General features: G+C 37.9%; 1 protein-coding gene across 2 annotated transcripts in view; it reads right to left on the reverse strand.

The window, feature by feature from the left end:
* The window catches only part of LOC132796353 (glutamate receptor-interacting protein 1), a 30,801-nt gene that overhangs the window by 1,529 nt on the left and 8,913 nt on the right, over nucleotides 1-20,359 (reverse strand). The window contains exons 2-7 of one of the 2 annotated variants that reach the window (XM_060807499.1): nucleotides 9,975-10,094; nucleotides 5,642-5,857; nucleotides 5,369-5,559; nucleotides 4,913-5,220; nucleotides 3,566-3,729; nucleotides 786-1,950 (exon numbers count right to left, since the gene is read on the reverse strand). In XM_060807499.1, the coding sequence (XP_060663482.1) occupies nucleotides 786-1,950; nucleotides 3,566-3,729; nucleotides 4,913-5,220; nucleotides 5,369-5,559; nucleotides 5,642-5,857; nucleotides 9,975-10,094 (2,164 nt within the window). Of the gene's footprint in view, nucleotides 1-785; nucleotides 1,951-3,565; nucleotides 3,730-4,912; nucleotides 5,221-5,368; nucleotides 5,563-5,641; nucleotides 5,858-9,974; nucleotides 10,095-20,359 lie in introns of both variants that reach the window. The other variant, XM_060807498.1, reaches the window with a different exon arrangement.

Genomic DNA, 20,359 nt, shown 5'->3' on the forward strand with positions numbered 1-20,359 from the left:
AAGTCTATTGCTGTGTCCCAACTTGTTCTGAGCCATCGTTATCAGCTCAGTTTCTTATTTTAATTCAAGAATTTCAGTCGAATTGAGCTTAACTATAGCATCCAGTTGGAGGACACGTTTTTATTCTTGTCCTGAAGTAGATAATTATTCTTATGCTAAACTCATTAAATGTTGACAACTCAAAACAACTAAAATGAAACAACTTTCTTACTACAAAACAGAAAGAATATGATTACAAATAAAGCAAATATAATATACATATTTTCGAGTGATCAAAACTGTTGAAATGGTGTTTTTTCCCTACTACAAAGTAATTACTAGAAATGAAACGTTTCGATAGCAAAGCGATGACCAAAAAGTTGTAAGTACTGGATCACTTAAAAGCGAAAACGTAACGGAGCTACAAGACAACTTTTATCCCTTAAGCAATATTAGCCAACATATTTTGCAATTATAGTGTTATAATTATTAATGCTAAAGTTATGAAAACTAAAAATAAATAAACTTCTAAGTTAAATTTCAATTAATGTTCGCTTTTACTTTCGAACTCTATGTGAAATTGAAAATGAATAAGTTTTTAAATAGTTTGTCATCTGCTTATTGCCAGCAAATTTTGGTCTTTACACTTTATAGTTGCAGAGATCGGGTTGCTTTTGTAAACGGACTGACAGGCAGACGGAGAGACGGACTTTGCTTTTAAAGCAGTTCAAAGAGTAATAAGTAATAATATTCTTTATGTTACCTTTTTTATACCCTATTCTATTTCATTCACTATCTTTACTCACCTGGCATAGCGATTGAGCTCGTAGCCGCCGTAGTGATGCGCATCGTGCTCGTCCTGCTCGTCATCCTCCTCGGGCAGCTCGGTGGTCAGGCTCTGTGTGTTCGGTGGCGCCGCAAAGCTGCGACTGTTGCTGCTGCTGGCGCAGCTATTGCCGCCTCCTGGCCAGATGGCCGTGGGAGCAGCGCTGGGATGTCGCAGCTGCACCGACTGCAGGCTGCCGGTGTCATCGAGGCTGGCGGCACGAAAGTAATCCGGCTGCGGCGTATTCGATTTGAGCGAGATGCAATCGTTGTACTTGGCCACATAGGCGCTGCTGTAGAGCTCGCTGTCCCCAGCAACGGGCACAACTGTGGTGCAATTGCTGTAGATGGGACTGGGACTGGGCAGAAAGTCTGGAAGCACCACACGCTTGATGGTCAGCGTGGTAAAGTCAGCGCTGGCCGTGGGCGGTGTGGGCAACTCCTTGAGCAGCGCATCCACATTGAAATGCTGCACAGGATGCTGATCGACGGCCAGCAAAATGTCGCCAGGTCGCAGTGAGCCACAACGATGCGCCGGACTGCCGATCTTCACATCCGAAATGACCAGACCCGCATGATTCGATCCGCTCACACTCAACCCAAGGCCACATTTCCCGGTGCGCAGCAGCTTCACATTGAACACACCGCTGGAAGGGACCACGGCATCGGGCATATCGAATTCCACCTCGAGTTCCAACCAATTTGCAGCAGCTGTGGCGCCATTGTTGCTGCTGCGGTGTCCCTCGAGCAGCTGCCGCATGGCGACCGCCTCCAGGCTGTACATCTTGTTGATGGCCACAATGCGATCGCCCGGCTGGATGCAGCCACTGCGATCCGCCACCGAATCGGGCAGGATCTGGGCAATGCTGACGGCGCGACCGCAGCTGCTCGTGTTGCCCAACACAATGCCGGCACCTTGGCTGCAGTCGAGAAGCACGGGGAAGCTCTCGGCACGACACAAGCCCAAGCTGCTTGAGTGCCCATTGCTGGCAACTCCAACTCCTCCGCCTCCTCCGTTGGGTACGGCTCCTCCTCCCTCCAGGGGCAGCGAGCTCTTGCGCACAAAACGCTGTCGCTGGCGGCCCGTCGACTTGCGTGACTCCAGCGTGCTGAAGCTATACTTGGGGCTGCCCAGTGCCGTGTGACCTGCAACAACAACAAGAAGAACCACGAAAGCATTAAAAGATGCCCATTAAATGCAGACATAGAGAGGGACTATTTTTGGACGCCCCTCTGCGACCAGCTGTCGCTTAGATCCCCACACACACTATATTTATTGTGCCTCTTCCTGCCCAAACTTGGCCAAAGCTTTTAACACTCGATCTTCGATCTCTGCCGCTTTGTCTTCCAACTCCAACTCCAATTCCAGCTACAGCTGATGGCCATGTGTGAGAAATGGTTCACATGACGGCGGAGCGGCCACTTTGACTGCAGCTAATCCAGCAGCTTAGCTTCCTTAGAATATATGTTCTCTGTGTGGAGGAGGGCGCGGTGCTCTTTTGCCTACTCCGTCTCTGTTTATTCTCCTGTCGATCGAGCACCACAATTTACAGCCCAAGTTCTAGTCGCCCTCTGTCTTCGTTGCCCTCCCTCGAGATCAACGCTAACGCAAAAGCAAAGTGAAGCAAAGCAAACGAATTATTCGTCCATTTCCACAGCACTCAAACACAAATTGATTGGCATTCTTGGCTCATGCTGCAGCGAGGGTTGATCAACACATTTATAAAAAAACTGTTACTAAGGGAAAAGAGGAATTCAGCTATAGAAAGTTTAGTGATTTGTGCACTAGACAAATTCAATAAATATTCCTTTTTTCTTATAAAGAGTTGCAAAAAAAAATTATGGAAAATATATGAAACTTTTCGAATAGATTGCAATATTACATACTTTACATAGTTCAGTGTTTGTAATAATATGAAATGTGACAAAATTTTAAATTACTATGGAAGGAATTTATAAAGTAGACGCCAAATTTTGATGAAAACTTAATATTGTTAAAAAAAAGATACGTTTTTCGCATTTTTAGAATAAAATTAAAATTTGTATACAATCTTCTAACATTGACGAATAAATGACAAATAATTTAAAATATTATTCCTATTCAATCAATTTTTTTATGAAGTAGTGAATCTCAATTAATAATAAAAAGTTGGAGTCAAAAAGAATTATTCTTGCTACTAAGTTAATTATTTTTGAAAGCTAATAAGTTTTTATTTGATGATCGTGAACTTCATTGCAATTTCTATTTAATACTTAACAAAAAATGTTTAGACATCTAAGTTAGACAAACGAGAATAAAAGCAACATTCAAACATTTATTCATAGTAGTTTGTCAAGAAGGGGAAACTATTGAGGCAACCCTCGCTAATTGGGAGCGTATTGTTTTAGCTGTGGACTCGATTCATTAAGCAGACGCCCACGCCGACCGACCGATCGAAAGACAGACAGAGAGACATAACGACAGACACAATCGACAGAGAGGGAGAGAGAGAGAGACAGCGAGACAACACCATCGTCGACCTTCATGGCGCCATTTTTGGAGCATCGCCTTGGAAGCCTTTTGGCGTTTGAGAAACAGCCGCGATTCATTCGCCGCGATAGCCAAACTGACTGCAGAGACATTACTCTTTAGCCGCCGACGCCGACGCCGAAGCCGTTGATAGTTAGTTAGTTAGTGGCACAGTTGTGTGGCACGCAGAGCAGAGGTGAGGCACAGTTGTGTAGCAAGCAGCAGAAGCAGAGAGTAGCAAAGTTAACTTACCGCGTCGGGCGAGCGCATGAGCTGGCATTATCTGCATCTGTGTGTAGCCCCGTCCTGTGCTCGTGTCCAATATGGTCATCACCTCATCGGGACTGTAGGCCGTGTGCTCGATCATTGTGTCATCGATGGAGAGCACCTGATCGCCAACTGATAAGGCGCCGCAGCTGCCAAACAGAATACAAAACACGAGCATGTTAGTTATTGCTTTTTGTCTTTTTTTCACCTATTTTATGTGCCACGATCATGTGATGATAATACTTAATAATGCTATTGACCAGTTTATACAATACGTTTAAGTTTTGTATTGCAATTGAAGACAGTGTTTTAACTAAACTAAATGTTGCCTGATTTGCAGCCTTTACTTTACTATTACCACTTCAATATTTCCAATTAATCAACATTCAAAATGATTTATGTTTTCATAACAAAAAGTCAGCACTGAAATAATTATTCATCTTTCATGTATGCGCTTAAGTTTTATAATGTAATTAAAGACGGTTTCTTAACTAAACTAAATATTGTCGGATTTGCTGCTAAAACTAGTGTTATTTTATACACATAAGAACAAAAATGCTAAAATTGAGAAGAAAATCTTTAGTCGAGATTATACATTGGCTAACTTGTACCAAGAAAGTTGTTTTTTAAATCAAGATCAAAATTCTACAAAAAACAAGATTGCTCAACCTTGAAATTCAAGATTTTAATCTGATTTCAAGAATGGAAACATCTCAAAATAAAGCCAAGAAGATAAAGTCTTAAATCAAGGTCAAACGTTCTAAACCCAGATACTTTCCCAGATTAAATAAACTTAAATGGATTCATCTAGCGGACAATCTAATAAGAAACATCACATTTAGTTCTAAATGTTGATTGTGGAATTACTTTTGCTCCCCACTGTATATAAATATACCTTTTTATGTATAATTTTGGTAAATCATTTTCAAATTTTCTGTGTAACTATAAAACTTTAAAAGCTGATCAATTCAAACATAATATAAATCGAGATTGTTTTTAACAGCTAAATAAATGCTGTATACTTTTAAATTTTATATTACTTTGAAAAAGGATTTAATGCTATGCAAATTGTTTGAAAGTTTCAATGAGTAATATTGCTTATTAGTATAGACTGTGTTTATATTGAAGTGAATGAGAAAAATTGATTATTATTATAAAATGAAATATTTGTAAATGAATTCACGAATTGTGAGGCATACAAATCTCTTTATAACAATAATTGATTAACATTGACATCGTTCATCGTGACTATCGAAATTGATTGACCCCAGTGAATGAATGTGCTGTTGACCCCGCTATTTTCTACTCATACATCTATAAGATATAACTCACCGATCGGCAATACTGGCGGGTAGTATGCTGGCTATGTAGATGCCCGATTGGGTGACCTCGTCAATCTTGTCGGTGCTGGAGGTGGTGCCAGCGGTGCTGCTGGCCGTCGAGCTGCTGTAGTTGCAGAGCACCAATCCCAATTTGTCGTTCATGGGTCGCTCGATTTCTATGAGCAGCGGCCCCATGGAGAACTCAACGCTCTGGACGACGGAGACATCGTATTCGATGGTGAGATTGGTGTAGCCGGAAACGTGGCCGCATTTAATGATCTGCTGTGCCTCGGCCAGTGTTTTGCCAATGAGCGAGATCTAAGAACCGGAGAGAGAGAGAGAGAGAGAGAAAAAGAATTATGTCGTAGTTGTTGTCGCAGGCGGAAGGAAATGGAGTAGCGGAAGCGGCTGTCAGCAGGTGGATCTCATCAATGAAGACGCCAAAGATACAAAGATACACACTTACATTATCGACGCGCAGCAGACGATCGCCGGGCTTGATGCGACCCGTCTTATAGACGGGGCCGTGCAGTCGGACGTGTGTGACGATCAGCGGATAATCGGCACCGCCCCGCAGCGTTAGACCCAGGCAACCGCTCTCCCGCTCCACGGTGATCTGTGCCAGTTTCGAGGTAACATACAGACTATTTTGGGAAACTGCTGCAACAGCAACAACAACGTAGAGAATGCATTAGAGAGTACAATAGATAGAACTGCAGATAAATCATTTGAAACTTACTGCATTCGGGCAGCGAGTATTCAATCTCCACAATCGCCGGCGAGTTGTCAGCTCCGACTCCAGCGCAAAGCATGTTCATGATCTTCTGATTGCTCAGCCCAATTGTCGAGATGCCATCGATCTGATGCAATCGATCGCCTGGCGCCAGAAAATCAGCCGCATGGCCCACTGGATTAAGTGCCCCGATAACAGGTGGATACGATAGATCATTGCGCTCTGTTTGGAGAGAAAGAGAGAAAGACAACATTACAACATTACAAAAGTGTGCAAAGTCAATGTCAGATCAATCGTAGTCAATCAACTGGCGCACACAACAACACACAACAAACAAATGCGAGATGAGTTCCATCAATCTTGCGCAATTTCAATTTATCAATGCGCCAAGCTCGACAGGTTGTTAACAGCAATGCTGTCGACGATGCTTTAGTACTACTTATGTATACAAAAACAGTTTTGTCTTAATCAGTGCTTCAGCTATTATATAACTTAGTACTTTACGCAATCATTTAAACGCCTTTCAAAGTTGTTTAAAGTTGTTTTCTTGAACCTTACAGTTTAAGCAATTTTCAAGTTATTTTATTTACTCTATGTGAAAGCCAACTCTCGATATACATATATTAATATAAAATAAATACATAATTAGATAATAAGCAGCTATAGCTGTTGTTTCATTGTTGTGACTTTCATTCTAACTACAAGCATATAGAAAACAGTTCTGCCTAAATCAGTGCTTCAGCTATTATATAACTTAGTATTTTACGCAATTCTTTAAACACTCTTCAAAGTTGTTTTCTAGAACCTTGGAGTCTTGGCAATTTTCAAGTTATTTTCTTACTCTAAATGAAAGTATTTTCTTTATATTAGCTAGCATATTTACATAATTAATCAACTATGATATTTACTTTCACCTGTAGCTTAAATTTAAATTCGAAGCATACGGAATATCAAACAACTTCAGTTGAGTGTGCTCGATTGTGAAATACTCGTTATGCATTTCTAATTAAAGCAAAACAGTGCGGTAATTATTATAAAATATGCCAAATTAAAATTCCGCAAAAAAACTAAAATGGAACCAAGTGATATATTTGGTATATTAATATAGTAACATAATATATTCATAATATACCATAGAGCTCAAAATATAATAGATTATCAGCCAGAGCAACTAAGACAAAAAGTTATGATACCCTTCAAACCTATCGGTACTTGGTATAAGAATTGGATAGTACATGTTATTCTATGTTATTAATTGTAAATTACAACACATAATATAAATATACCATATATCAATATACTACATATATATCAACATACAATATACCAATATACTATATACATATATATACTGTATATAACAAGCCTATAAATGTTATCATGCAGTAAGTTAATCTTCGCTTTTACTCTATTAATTTAGAGTTCGAAGATTATTTTAAGGAGCTGGCTCATATTTACTTTTATTCATGCATTCTAAAAGACTAAACCATGAAATCACTCTCTAAACATTGTGATCAGTTGAAAGCTTCTACTCAAACTTCCTTTTTGAACTACACTAAGTTGCAATGTAAATTAAATCCCTTCATCACATTCCATTCTCAACAAACATTGTTAGTTGCACTTACAAATTCCTTGCAATTATTTAGTGGATTTCCCCCAGACAGCAGACGCTATATAGCAAATGCACCCACATAAAATATTTAGTTGACTAACAACTATTTCGAGAACTGTGCACATTATCTGCCTATTGTGCAACATAAAATGCGGCAGAACATTAAACGACTCTTCTCGATGGAGTTAAGCACCCGTTGAAAGTGTTTTCCATGGGAAATGGGAACTATTCGAATTTTGTCTGTGATCTGTGTGATCGCAAGTACTCTTCAACAATGGCTTTTGGCCAGCGAGTTGTTGCCCTGTTGCCTTGGTCTGCATTTCCATATCTGTCAGCGGCTCGTCAAGCGACACAATCGCAGACGCGTCGTCTTTTGGCCAAAACCAAAACCAAAAGCCAAAAGCCGAAAGCCACAACAATAACAATGACAACTCGTAAATAAGTATATGCTTAAAAAGCGACTCTCGGCTGTCGGACTGTCGACTGTCGAGTCGTGGACTGTTGTTGCCTAGTATTATGACAGACTACAAGCTACAAACAACGCGAGTGGATGGCGCATCCATTGGGCAATTTGCCAGCCCAAAATCACGCCCCATCCCCACCTCCTCCCCTCCCCTTCCTCCTCCTCCCACTCCCTTGACGCGGCGAAGACGTCATTGTCGCAGACGCTTACGTCAGAGACGGCGACTGGACAACAACTGCGACTGCGACTGCGACTGCGATTGGATTGGATTCCTGCGCTTCGACTTTAGTTCGTCTCTGAGCTAGCTCTAGGCTTATCCTCTCTCACTCCCCCACACGCTGTTGCTATCTCTGTCTGCTGCACCGTGTCCAATGTGTTTGTGTGCTCGTTCTTGTTGCTCTCGCAATATGTCGAGATTAGTCAGGGAAACGAAATATAAAAATTGTTTCGAATGCAGACGAAATATGTATTATAATGTCTGGCAGTCGACAGACTCGCGACCCCAACCCAAAGGCAGAGGGGCAGAGAGAGGAGGTGTCTGCCTGCTTTGAAATTATGATTTATTTTGGCAGCGGCGACGACAGCATTTGCCAGCCAACCAGCCAAGCAGCCAACCAGCCAGCTAGCGAGAGTCATCGTCATGTTATCGACATGGACGCGTTCCGCATTCAAATCGCTTTCGGCCCACTTTGGCTGGAGAGATCAAGAGCGAAAGACCTTTCCAGACCTCGCCAGACCACAATGTGAAGTCGCAACCCCCAAAAACCAAAAAACCAAAGCAAAGAAATCTAAACTATGTAGAAGCCGCAAATTGAAAACGGGGCCCAGCCCCATTTGCATGAAGTATATAAATTACTTATGACACAATCACAATTCTTAAAAAACCAGCCAAAAAATGAAAAAAATAAAGAAGCAAATTATATCTTGCCTCCTCATGTTACTTATTACAGATTATGAGTTTCTTTGTGAAAGTAATTGCTACGGTTTCTGACAAAATATTCATGAGTTGCTTGACTTCTTTGATGACTCTTTCTATAGCAAGTATTAATTAATGCACATTAATTAAAGGAACGAATGTGGAATGAGCCTTAAAATGATTGTTAATTATGGCAACTAGACTGGTAATGAAAATTTGGAAGCGAAATAAGTTAAATAATGTGTAAACTTATTATAATAAAAACATAAAGAACGAAGAACTAACAATTTTTAGAAATCAATATAATGAAATATGATATTTTAACGTTTCAGGTATAAAGAAGTAAGAAAAGTGAGAAGAAGTGAGATACACGCAAAACAGTGCGGTATTTAATTTAAAATATACCGAATTAATAAGCCTCAAAAATACTAAAAATATACCGAATGATATATTTATTATATTTATATATACTACATTCAAATATACATTAAAAATGCAAAAACTATACTAAAAGCTGTAGTTGGTATATTATACATATGCAGTACTGCATTTAAATATACCGCAAAAATACTAAAACTATACCAAAAGCTAAATTTGTTATATTGCTTTAGTACTACATTCCAAAATATACCGCAAAAATACTAAAACTATACCAAAAGCTAAATTTTGTATATTGATATGGTACTACATTGAAAATATACCATGGAATGCACAACATACCAGATTGCCAGCCAAAGCTACTACGATCCGTAATATGATAATTTATATTTTAGCTATATATTTAACTACTACGATAATCTACTTCAATTAATTTTCACCACCTTAAAATATCATATTACACATTATAAATTTCTAATAATTATTCAACAATCAGCATAAATGATGTCAAATTATAATTTTATTGCTGGCAAAACTCTTTCGATAAAATTCCCTCAGCTGTCTCACCCTTAAATTGGTAACAAATTGCAGATTGATTAAACATAATTATGCTCAACTCAAAACATATTTGATAATCTCTCAATCTCCCAAATGATTAGGCCAACTGACAGCTGTCAGAGATCAGTTAAAGATTCAACTATCTAAAAAGAGATGCGGGTTGCTGTTTTCCATCTACCAAAAAGCATTTCCCAACTGTCAATGGGAGAACATTTTCCAGCCAACACATCAACGGGGTGCCTTCATAATCATGTTACAAGAATAACTATATATACTTATTCATCTTTTTCTTGTTGGGAATGGGATTTTTCGACTTCTTCTGTGGGCCATTAGGCTGCCACTTGAAACATTGCCCAATTTCCAGCAATTTCTCAATTCATGTTTCCATACTTTTGTGTGGATTATTGCTTACCTGCAAAATTGATGGCCAAATGGAGGGCATTGCGTGGCAGCGTGATCGTTGCATAGGTTGTGCCCCTTTCCGGTGCCAGGCCGGAGTCTTCGGATTGTGCGGGGCTCATTGCGCGGTCAACTGCGAAAAATGAGAAATGAACAGAGTGGGAAACGTGAGTCGGTGAGTCGGTGAGTGAGGGGATGAATGAATGTAATCAAGGCATAAAACGTGAACATCAAAGGTGATTTTTGCCTTTGCAGACAAAGGCGGTCATTGACCACACCTGCTCCCCCATCCCCACCTTCTTCTCCACCTCCTCCTCTTCAAGTGCTGTCAACATTTCGCCAACAGCTGTCAAAGGAAAGAAAGAAATGAAGATGCGAACGTATGATGATGTTGTGGACCAACCGACCATTGCAATTCTTAATTTATTCATCAACACCGTTGAATTTATTCCCCACCCTTCAACAAAAAAATCGTGCCAAAAGATCAAAGAAATGCGCAATTCCGGCAGGAGTACAACTCCCTTCCCTTCCCTTACGCCTCTTTGGACACGCCCACCTAGGCGTTTAATTGGAGCAACAAAGAATTCAACTCGACTGACTTTTTGCTATTCTTGGGATTTCTTCGAGTTCTTCTTCTTTAGTCGTGATCAATGCTCGACCTTCAATCAGGCGAATGCTTCAATTAAAATTCCTTCGAAAAGCGAAATAAATAAATAATTCAATTTGTCTTTATGACTTTCTTTTGTGTGGGCATTTTTTATTTTGCGACTCGGAAAGCATTCTTTCAGTCCATTCTTTGGCAGAAACAAAGAAAATGCGAAATTATAGCGAACTGCAGCCGAATTAAATATATGGGCCAGCAGTTAGATCACTTAAGAAAAATGTTATGAAGAATATTGACAAAGGAATGCCGAAATAGAAAACCTACATTTTTGTGGTATGATAATAATAATAATATAATATTATAATACTCTAATTGTATTGTTTTGCTTCTTGTTTTGTTTCTACTTCTTTCACCTTTTTCGAAATATGATAGGGAAATACTCAATACTAAAAAATACTCAATATTCATACTTCTACTACTAATAAAGACTTTATAAATACAAAATTCTATTTAAGAGTAGAAAGATTATGAACAAACGATTGCAAAAAAGTAAAACAGACTTTTTCATTTGTTTATTTATTGCGTGTTTCATTCCTAAGTGTTTTATGTGCTTCTTTAGTGTTTGTTAAAGTTAAGAACATAATTGTGAAATAATATTATATTTGTGGTAAATAAATGCTAGAAACATATTTCCTTCCCCATTGTTTCAAAGCGAGTTATGAATGAATATATTAACAAATATGAAATCTTTAATAATTTTCATAGTTAAAAAAGAACTAATATAGATTGCAATACTTTCTCATCAGTTGCCCTGCATATATCGAACTAATCATTTCTGCTATATAGAGACAACAGCAAGCACAGTGATAACTTTAGTCATAGCTTTAGCTTTAGTTGTAGCCACTTCCTGTGTCTGTGGCTGATGATAAAAATATCTAAATTTACAACTTAAATCGCATCAGTGTGATCAATAATTATCACATTCGGTCCATTCATCTGAATGTGTGTGGCGCAGTGTGGCAACCCTAGAGCAGCGATCGCCCGCTGTGGCGATGTGGCAACACTGCTCTGCTGGCAACATTTGCGACAGCCAAAAGAAGAAGGAAACGGGCCACGCGGCGTATGCGCGATGTGCTACAATTGCGGCATTGCCCGCTGTCCGCTATCCGCTGCCCTCGAAGACGCATTGAGACCAAAACACAGAGAAGCACACCTCAATACACACACACACACACACTCGCAGAGACAGAGACAGCGAAACTTTGAAGTAAAACGACGCGGCGGCCGCTGCGGACACGACTTTTATTTTCGAACGCTTCAATGGCGCATAAAGTTTTTCTTAATGCCTGCCCGAGTATGAAAAACAAAAACAATAATTAGGCAAAACCGCCAGCAGCAATAACACTAACAACAACAAAAGCACAGCCACAACAAAAACACACACACAACAAAAAACAGAAAGAACAGAAAGAACGAACGAATGAAAAGCAAAAGGCAAAAGCAAAGCCAAGGCAAGGCAAGGGCGGAGAAGTTTAAAAAACGTAACGTCGAAATTTTTACGTTTCGCTTCATTTGCGTAGCACAACAACAACAACAGCAACAACAACAACTACGCACACATCTTGCAGATACATTTGCCTAGATACAACTGCCTCTGTATGTGTGTGTGTGTGTGTATCTCGCAGATACATTCGCTTTGGACATTTGCGCCACATTTCGCGGCGTGCTCCGATTTTCTATATGTACTTATATCTAATTTATTTTCATTGAATTCACTTTTAAGCATCAGTTTCTCAGCGCAGGCCAAACAAGCGGGGAAAACCGTTTTTTACTACCACTTTTGGCCAGCAATAATCGCAATAGTATTACGCTATATCCACCATAAAGAAACTACTAAACAATATACATACATATATACATATGTATGCGTAGAGAACTGTGCTGTTTCTGACATTTTGCCACTTGATGCGCACATTCGCTTTGAAGTCTTTTTTACATTTTACATTTAACAATTTTATACCCGGCAGAAAAATTGGTTGCAAGGCTTAATCTCTCCAGAACATAACTCTGGCAAACTGTCTGCCTATAACTCCGTTTATTATGAAATTTGGTTGAGAAGTGTACAATAATTTAAATGACTTATATCTTTATATGAGAGTTTAGACAAAGAAATTTGGTTTATAATAATGTAAACAACATTTACTTTTCTTTCTCTCTGTTAATATACGAGTTGGGATTATGAAATTTGCATATAACATTGACTATTGATTTGCTATCCATATATAACTTAGTGTTTATAAGAGATAAGATTATGAAATTTGGATATAATATTGACTATTGGTTTACTATCCATCTATAACTCAGTGACTACAAGAGACAGGATTACGAAATTGTACAACCCTAATACAATTTCAATAAGATTTATTTCTCTGCCTTCTTCTATATATATATCTGTTAATATAAGAATATGAAATTATGAAATTTGGTTGAGAAGTATATAACACCAAAAATATATAGCTAACTTTTGTTTTTCTTCCTTTTTTTATGATATTTGAACAGTTCTACAAATTTTGTTCCATCTCATCTGCATAACTCAGTAATTATAAAAGCTTGGATTATAAAATTTGACTCTTGCAAGACCAAAATAATGTAAATAACATTTATTGTTTATAAATGTACAATACAAATAAAATATAAATGGCATTTACTTTGCTTCCTCTCTGCCTATATCTCAGTTAATATAACATAAGAGTTGGGATCATGAAATTTTCTCATACCATTTATAGGACTCTTGTTTTTGTATTCATCTAAGATTAGTGACTATAAGAGACAGAATTATGAAATTTGCTTTATTAATATACAACTACAACAAAAAAATGCAACTAACTTTTATTTATCTTCCTGGGTTTCTATATCTCAGTAACTATAGGAGTTTGTTCTATGAAATTTGGTTTTCAATTGTTTAAGACAACCACAACTTGAATAGCATTTCTTTTATTCATAATTGTATTATATCTATCGGAATAACATTTCTTTTATTCATTATTATATTATATCTACCGGGTATCTTACAGTTGCATAGACTCGTCTGCTGTTTTTCGACTTGTTATTTTTCTATATTTACAATTCTGCGCTGACTTTTGGAGCGACTTCTCCCTGTCCGTCTACATCGTCTGTCTCTTTATTTTCTTTCGCTATTTATATAAGTATGTGTGTGTGTGCGTGTGTGTTAGTGTGTGTGCGTATGGCTTTTCATTTCGATTTTCATTTCCCACAAGTTCTCATTTTTATTTTGTTTGCTTCTCGGACATAATTCATTGGACACGTCGAGCGGAAATCATGTGTGCGATTAGTTTCAGAAATAAACTATAAGTTTTTGTTTTTGTTACAGTTTCAGCTTTTTTTTCAGCATCATCTCAACAGACGTTTTGCATTATTAATTGTTAATTGAGTTCCACAATTACGATTGCATACAATAAAAACGCGATTACCTTAAGTTATCTAGTATTATTGCAATCGTAATTCAAATTGATGCAAGAAATAATCTAAATAAGTTACAACTTCCTCTATAAGGCGAACTATTTTTGGTAGACGAAATAAAAAAAAGAAAATCTGCTCGATTGCCTTTCATAATTTGCGTAAGTTGTGTTGCGCTTGACGAAACCAAGTTCTTGTTGACTTCATTAGGAAATTGCAAATTGGCAGGCGAAATTCGCAATGCCATTTGCAGTTCCGTTTCGCAAAGACTGGAAAGAGCGGGGGAAAGCGGGGGGAAAGAGGTGAAAGAGGGGCGGAGAAAACTCCATTAAAAGGCAAACTATTTTTGGGTTTCGACCGTTCATTTTATGTGTGTTGCACGGTTGCCGCAGACGCACTCAAATTTATCGGCGACAGTTGCAAGTTGCAAGTTGCAAGTTGTGGCAAGGCAAACTGACGGAAATTGCGCTCAGCCGCAACAAGAGTTGGTTGACGAAAAGGGGGAGGGGGAAGGGGAGGTGAGGGGAGCTAGCTGCCACTTCCTGGCATCTATCTAATCCTGGCAATTAAACAGCCAACGGATCACTTGGCAGCCCGATTCAAATAGTCCGACACTTGCGACTGGCAAATTGATTGGCAGCACTTGAAGGCCGATCCAACTTCAACTCAAAGGCTGAGTGAATGACTGACTGATGAACTGACGAATTGACGGACTGACAAACTAACAAAGTGACTGCGGATTCGCGGGAGGTCGCTCGCTTTTAGATGTTCTCTTTGTCGTCTCATTGTGGGCCACCATTTGCGGCACATTTGCAGCCAGTTATGCCACAAAAGCGCTTTGCCACATTTACTTTGAAAATAGACATCATTCAAAATCCCCCAACGTTCTGTCTCTCTCTCTCTCTCTTTTTCTCTTTATCTCCCTTTGTTTGTGCTGCACACATTCTTGTGTTAATGATCTGAAATAAGCGTCTTTTAACTAGACAACTTCATTCTCAGCGTTTCTCAGCTGGAATTTGCCTTGTTAATTATTTCTTGAGCTTCTTCTTCAGCTGTTTGTTGCGGCCTTGATGCAGTGGAGAATTGAAGAAAGACACGCCCTGTTCTTTTCAGTAGGCAACAAATTAAAGTACAATATATTAAGGAATAACACAAAGTAATATAATATATATTATATATGTTCTCCTAAAACTGCGTAGAGAAATATTCTTAATATTTTTTTATCTGTGTCTTAGAAATCAAACTCTTTAAAATCATGTCTTTCATATGTATGTATGTTTGGTTGAACTTAAGTATGTTATTTTCATTAAATTTTCTAGAATCTGCTAGATAGATCTATCATATATAAGATTGTCAAAAAGTCTTGCGGTATTTCCGATATTTCGCATTATTATAACCAATTTTATGGTCAATTGAAAATTCAATAAAAATACAGCAAAACTTTTTTGACAATCTTATATATCAAGGCTGCCTCATTTTTCTAGAAAACAACTCTGACAACCTGTCTGTCTATAACTCAGTTAATATAAGAGTTGGTATTATGAAATTTGACTTATACAACCTTAATACGATTTAAATAAGTCTATATTTCTTTTCCTTTCTGTCAGTTATCCAATTCCAATTCTAAATGATAAAAAACCAAAAAAAATAAAGCTACCCTTTAAGACATGTAGTTTAGGGGAAAACAATTGCAACCAGAGCTTACTAAAAGTGCTTCAAGAAAAAATATGTTTTCAATTGAAATATTATCGAAGATGACTTTAGAGAACGATCTATAAAAACAATTTGCAAATTTACAATTTAAAGGGGCTGAATTATAATACACATAAAGTGCAGCGATATTCTGAAAACCTTTAGCAAACTCTGTTCTATATTTGTCAAAGAACTTTCTCCTCTTCACTCGATCATATTATAAATTCGACATTTCATAATCACAACGATAGCGAACGCGATTAAAACGCTGAAAACTATTAACAAACTATGTATTCAAGATTGTTAGTTGATTTTAACTCTTCACTCGATCATATTATAACAGCTACCTTCTATATTTCTTCCCCACACAAATCTGCACTCTTTCTTGCTCTAGATATTGCGATGTTCTCTACTACATTCATATAGTGTAAACAGTCTTGTGACGACAGGTGCCTTAGCCTTTGCTTTTGCTGTTGCCTTAGCCACAGTCTTAGTTTATCGGAGCACTACTCCGAATGTGGACCACTCGGGAATTGATTGATTGACGCCCGGACTGAGCGAGTGCTGTAAGTACGTGGGCCATTGACAGGTTGACGGTCTGTCAGGAGCGGACAGCGCAGTATTCCAGAACTAGGGAAAGTGCAGCACAAAGATATATCTTTGTGGTGCTATAGACTAAAAATTAGAGCGAAAGTGGAACACGACCTCGCCTCGCTTCGCCTCGCCGCGCCTTCGTTTGCCTCGTTGTCATGTATCCATTAACCTCACACACTTCATAACCGAGGACAGTTACAACTTACCAGGGAAATATGTCAAAAATTTCACAACTGAATCTATTTGTTGGAGTGCAGTTTAGAGAGGGGGGGAAGTGGGGAGTGTAAGTGGGGGAAACACGCAAAGACAACAAGAAAAACCAATTATTGCAAATGAACTCAAGTGTGGTTCCGCAAAAAAAAAGAAGGAGTAAAAAAGAACAAGAAGCCGAGGCAGAGGCAGAAAAATGTCAACATCTGATAAAGCCGCAGCCCATGTTGCAAGCAGCGCACACACATATGCCACAAACCGGGCAGGAGGCAGGAGGCAGAGGAGGATGACTGTGGCAAGGGCAGCGGATGCAGCCAAAGTGCAACAGCCGCTCAACTAAACCGAATCGAATCGAAGTCAACTCTCCTCGCTGCGTAGCTGGGCAGTTGAAGACAACCGCGGAGGGAGCAGAGAGGGGGAGAGAGGGGGGACTGGGGTGACCCTTGCGTGCAAAAAACGCATTCGCATTCAGTTGACAGAGAGAAGGAGGAGGAGTTGCAACTGCTGCGCTGTGGCATGCCACATTTGCAGCCCAGTTGCCGCAGGGGCAGATCCTCAAGTATTTAGCAAGACGCTGACATTTATTTGATGCTTGCCATAAACACAAAAAAGAACATCAGAAACCAGGGCTGAGCGAGAATATTGAAAAAGTGGTTTAAATAAGTTAAACTGTTAAAGCGCTGTTAACACGCTGTTAACAAAATGTTATAAAAAGCTTTAATTGACAACCAAATAACATTGAAAAGACTGCAAATATAATTTGTTTTTAGTAATTTACAATTCAATCTGCGAGAATATTGAAAAAGTGGTTTAAATAAGTTAAACTGTTAAAGCGCTGTTAACACGCTGTTAACAAAATGTTATAAAAAGCTTTAATTGACAACCAAATAACATTGAAAAGACTGCAAATATAATTTGTTTTTAGTAATTTACAATTCAATCTGCTTACTAACAAATAACAAAAGAAAACTTATTCATAAAAGTATGTTAAAAAAAAACGATGTTATTAACATACAAATTAACATTTACCAACGCGTATTGAATGCTTCAAGATTTTCTTAATATTTGAGTGAAAATTGTCAAATGGAAGAATGAAGCTAATCAAAAAATTTATGGTTTAATAAAAGCAATAATAGTATCTATTAAACAAGAAAATTCATTAAGGAGACTCTTTACAACTCAACATAATATAGGGAACATAATAAAATACTTTTTGAACAGACAAAATTATGTTTTTTTGTTCCCAAAATTTTCAGATATAATACAACTTCTGAAACTGTTATAACTAACTTTAAGTAAATTCTTCAACTTAACATAAAATGTAAATTCTTTAACATTTCTTTAACTAACATAAAATTCTTTAAAATCTCTGCTGTTAAAAACAGAATGCAAATTTGTGGACTGTTAACAGTATGTTAACTATGCTAACAGCGAAGAAGGCTAATAAAAAGTTTGCTGTCCTGTTGTCAAATAAATTGATTATGTGAAATATTTCAAGTACTTAAAAGTGAGAGTAATCAAGAGTTGTGTTGGAATAAAAGCTGAAGCTAACAACTGCCTTTGCTTTCGCCTTCTGCCTGCCCCTGAACGACTTGTGAATGGGCCCGAGAATGTGACGATGATGAGTTGGAGCGACCCGAGGAGACAAAGTCATGCCTCATATCATGCATTGAGCATTTTTTATGACACAAAGCGACTCCGACTTCGACTCCAACTCCAACTCCCGACTCCCGACTGCGACTCCTTGAGTGTGGCACGAATGCAATTCGTAGTCGGGTTTTGCTCATTATGACGCCGGTTTTTGCGTGGCATCAACAATTGATTTATGCCCGCATTCGAGTTCGAGCAGAGGCCAACCCTGTGCAGCAAAAAGGGCCAAGGGTTGACATGACGAGGGAGAGTAAGGGGAGGGGAAGGGGGTAGATAAAGGGAAGACAGATCATCGCAGGGCGCGTCGAGTGTCGCCACGATATTCACTTAATCAAGAGCAATGCAAATAAAGAACACACAATTTATTCATATGCATTTGCAACAAGCAGCAACATATTTGCTCCCCCCTCCTTCATCCTCTTTCTGCTGCCCCGCTTCACTGCACACACACACACACACACACGAGTACATGGGAGCATGATAATTTCCCAACAGTTTTCTTATCGCTGCTTGTACTTGCAACCGTAAGGGGCACAGATTTATGCCCCGAAATGTTAATAGCCCATAACCAATCCCCGGCCGAACAATCCTCGCACGTACCGATAAGGTTGTCTCATTCTGTCTCATTCTGTCACATTCTTTCTTTCACTCTCTCTCTCTCTCTCTCTCTCTCTCTCTCTCTCTCTCTCTCTCCTTCTCTCTGTCAGCTGCAATTACCATTTGCATTCTCCGGTTGTGCACTTTCCCCACAAAACAAAAAAAAAGAAACTATCAATAAAGCAACCTTCTTTTCCTATTGACACAATGATAGGCGTCGATTTGTCTCCCCCCCTCTTCCTCTCCCTCCTCGGCTGATATCGTAGCACCATTCAATAGCTATATCTTTATACATATTCAATTTTATCAAGTGCTCATTAGGTTTACATTTTGGCTTACAACAAAACCTCTGCGTCGTAAAACCGAAAACGATTTTGATGTCAGCATAAAACGCCCAAAAAATTGTCATTTTACGGCTGTCATAAAACTATCCTACATAGGATAAACTAACATAGACCCCTCTTCCCCCTCCCACAATTCTGTATGTCGATAAGTTCGACTTGGAGTGATCCATTAAAAATTCAACTCAACTAATTCGTGTTGGTTCAAAGAGTTGCATATGGAGAACACTTGTGATTGATTGATTAATGTGAAACAATTTACTCATAGATACCTTCTTTCTTTCCCCCAGGAGGTAATCACTCAAATTAACTATTCCAATTTTACTTCAATGATAGACAATGATGTTTCACTCATGGGAATTAATTTAAAGTTCACCTTTCACTAAGCTAGTTTCTTATTCATGTTCATATTTGAATTTGTAAAACATGGGACAATTTTGATCATTTATCAATTATACCTACAAACATTTGGGAAATTTATTAACTACTTTAAAATAATATAAAATGTGTCAAATTCTCTTTTATTAAAAAAAGTATGTATTAACATTTAGCATTTTTAAAAAATTCAATTACTTGAATATGCCGAAAGATATTCATTTATCAATTACTTTAAATAACATACATTTTATTTAATTAAATTATTAAAATTTATCATTTTATTTGTAAAATTTCACTTTCTGGAATATATCGGAAAATTGTGAAATTCTCTTGTATTAAAGAAAGGGTATAACTTTATTTAACAACTACTTTTTTCAACATAGATGTTTTTTATTAAAAAAAAAAAATCATATTTCTCAAATACATACATATATGTATGTATGTTTATTAAAATTCAATGGGTCGAAGATCTAATACAAATTTTAAAGTTCTCTTTGATTGCATGAATTGAAGTTCAACAACTATTTTTATATTTTTTTGATATAGCTAAGTTTCAATTTTTAAAAGCTTTTTAAAAATGGGATATTATTGGTGAATTCGTTAATTGGCAAACTTGCTTAATAAACTTAAAAAGAATATTAAAAATGGGATAATATTTGCGAAAAGAATTAATTGATAAACTTCCTTTTCAACAAAACATAAATTTACATTTTTTTAATGTTCAAACATAATATGAAAATAATTCATGGATTAATAAAATTTCACAAATCTTTAAGTATCTGCTCTATTTTTGCATTAATTTTGCTATCTACGCACAGGAAGTGCTGCTTCCTTTTAATCTTTGGATATTTTTAG

The sequence above is a fragment of the Drosophila nasuta genome, chromosome X (genome assembly GCF_023558535.2).
Source record: "Drosophila nasuta strain 15112-1781.00 chromosome X, ASM2355853v1, whole genome shotgun sequence".
Classification (NCBI taxonomy): Eukaryota; Metazoa; Arthropoda; class Insecta; order Diptera; family Drosophilidae; genus Drosophila; species Drosophila nasuta.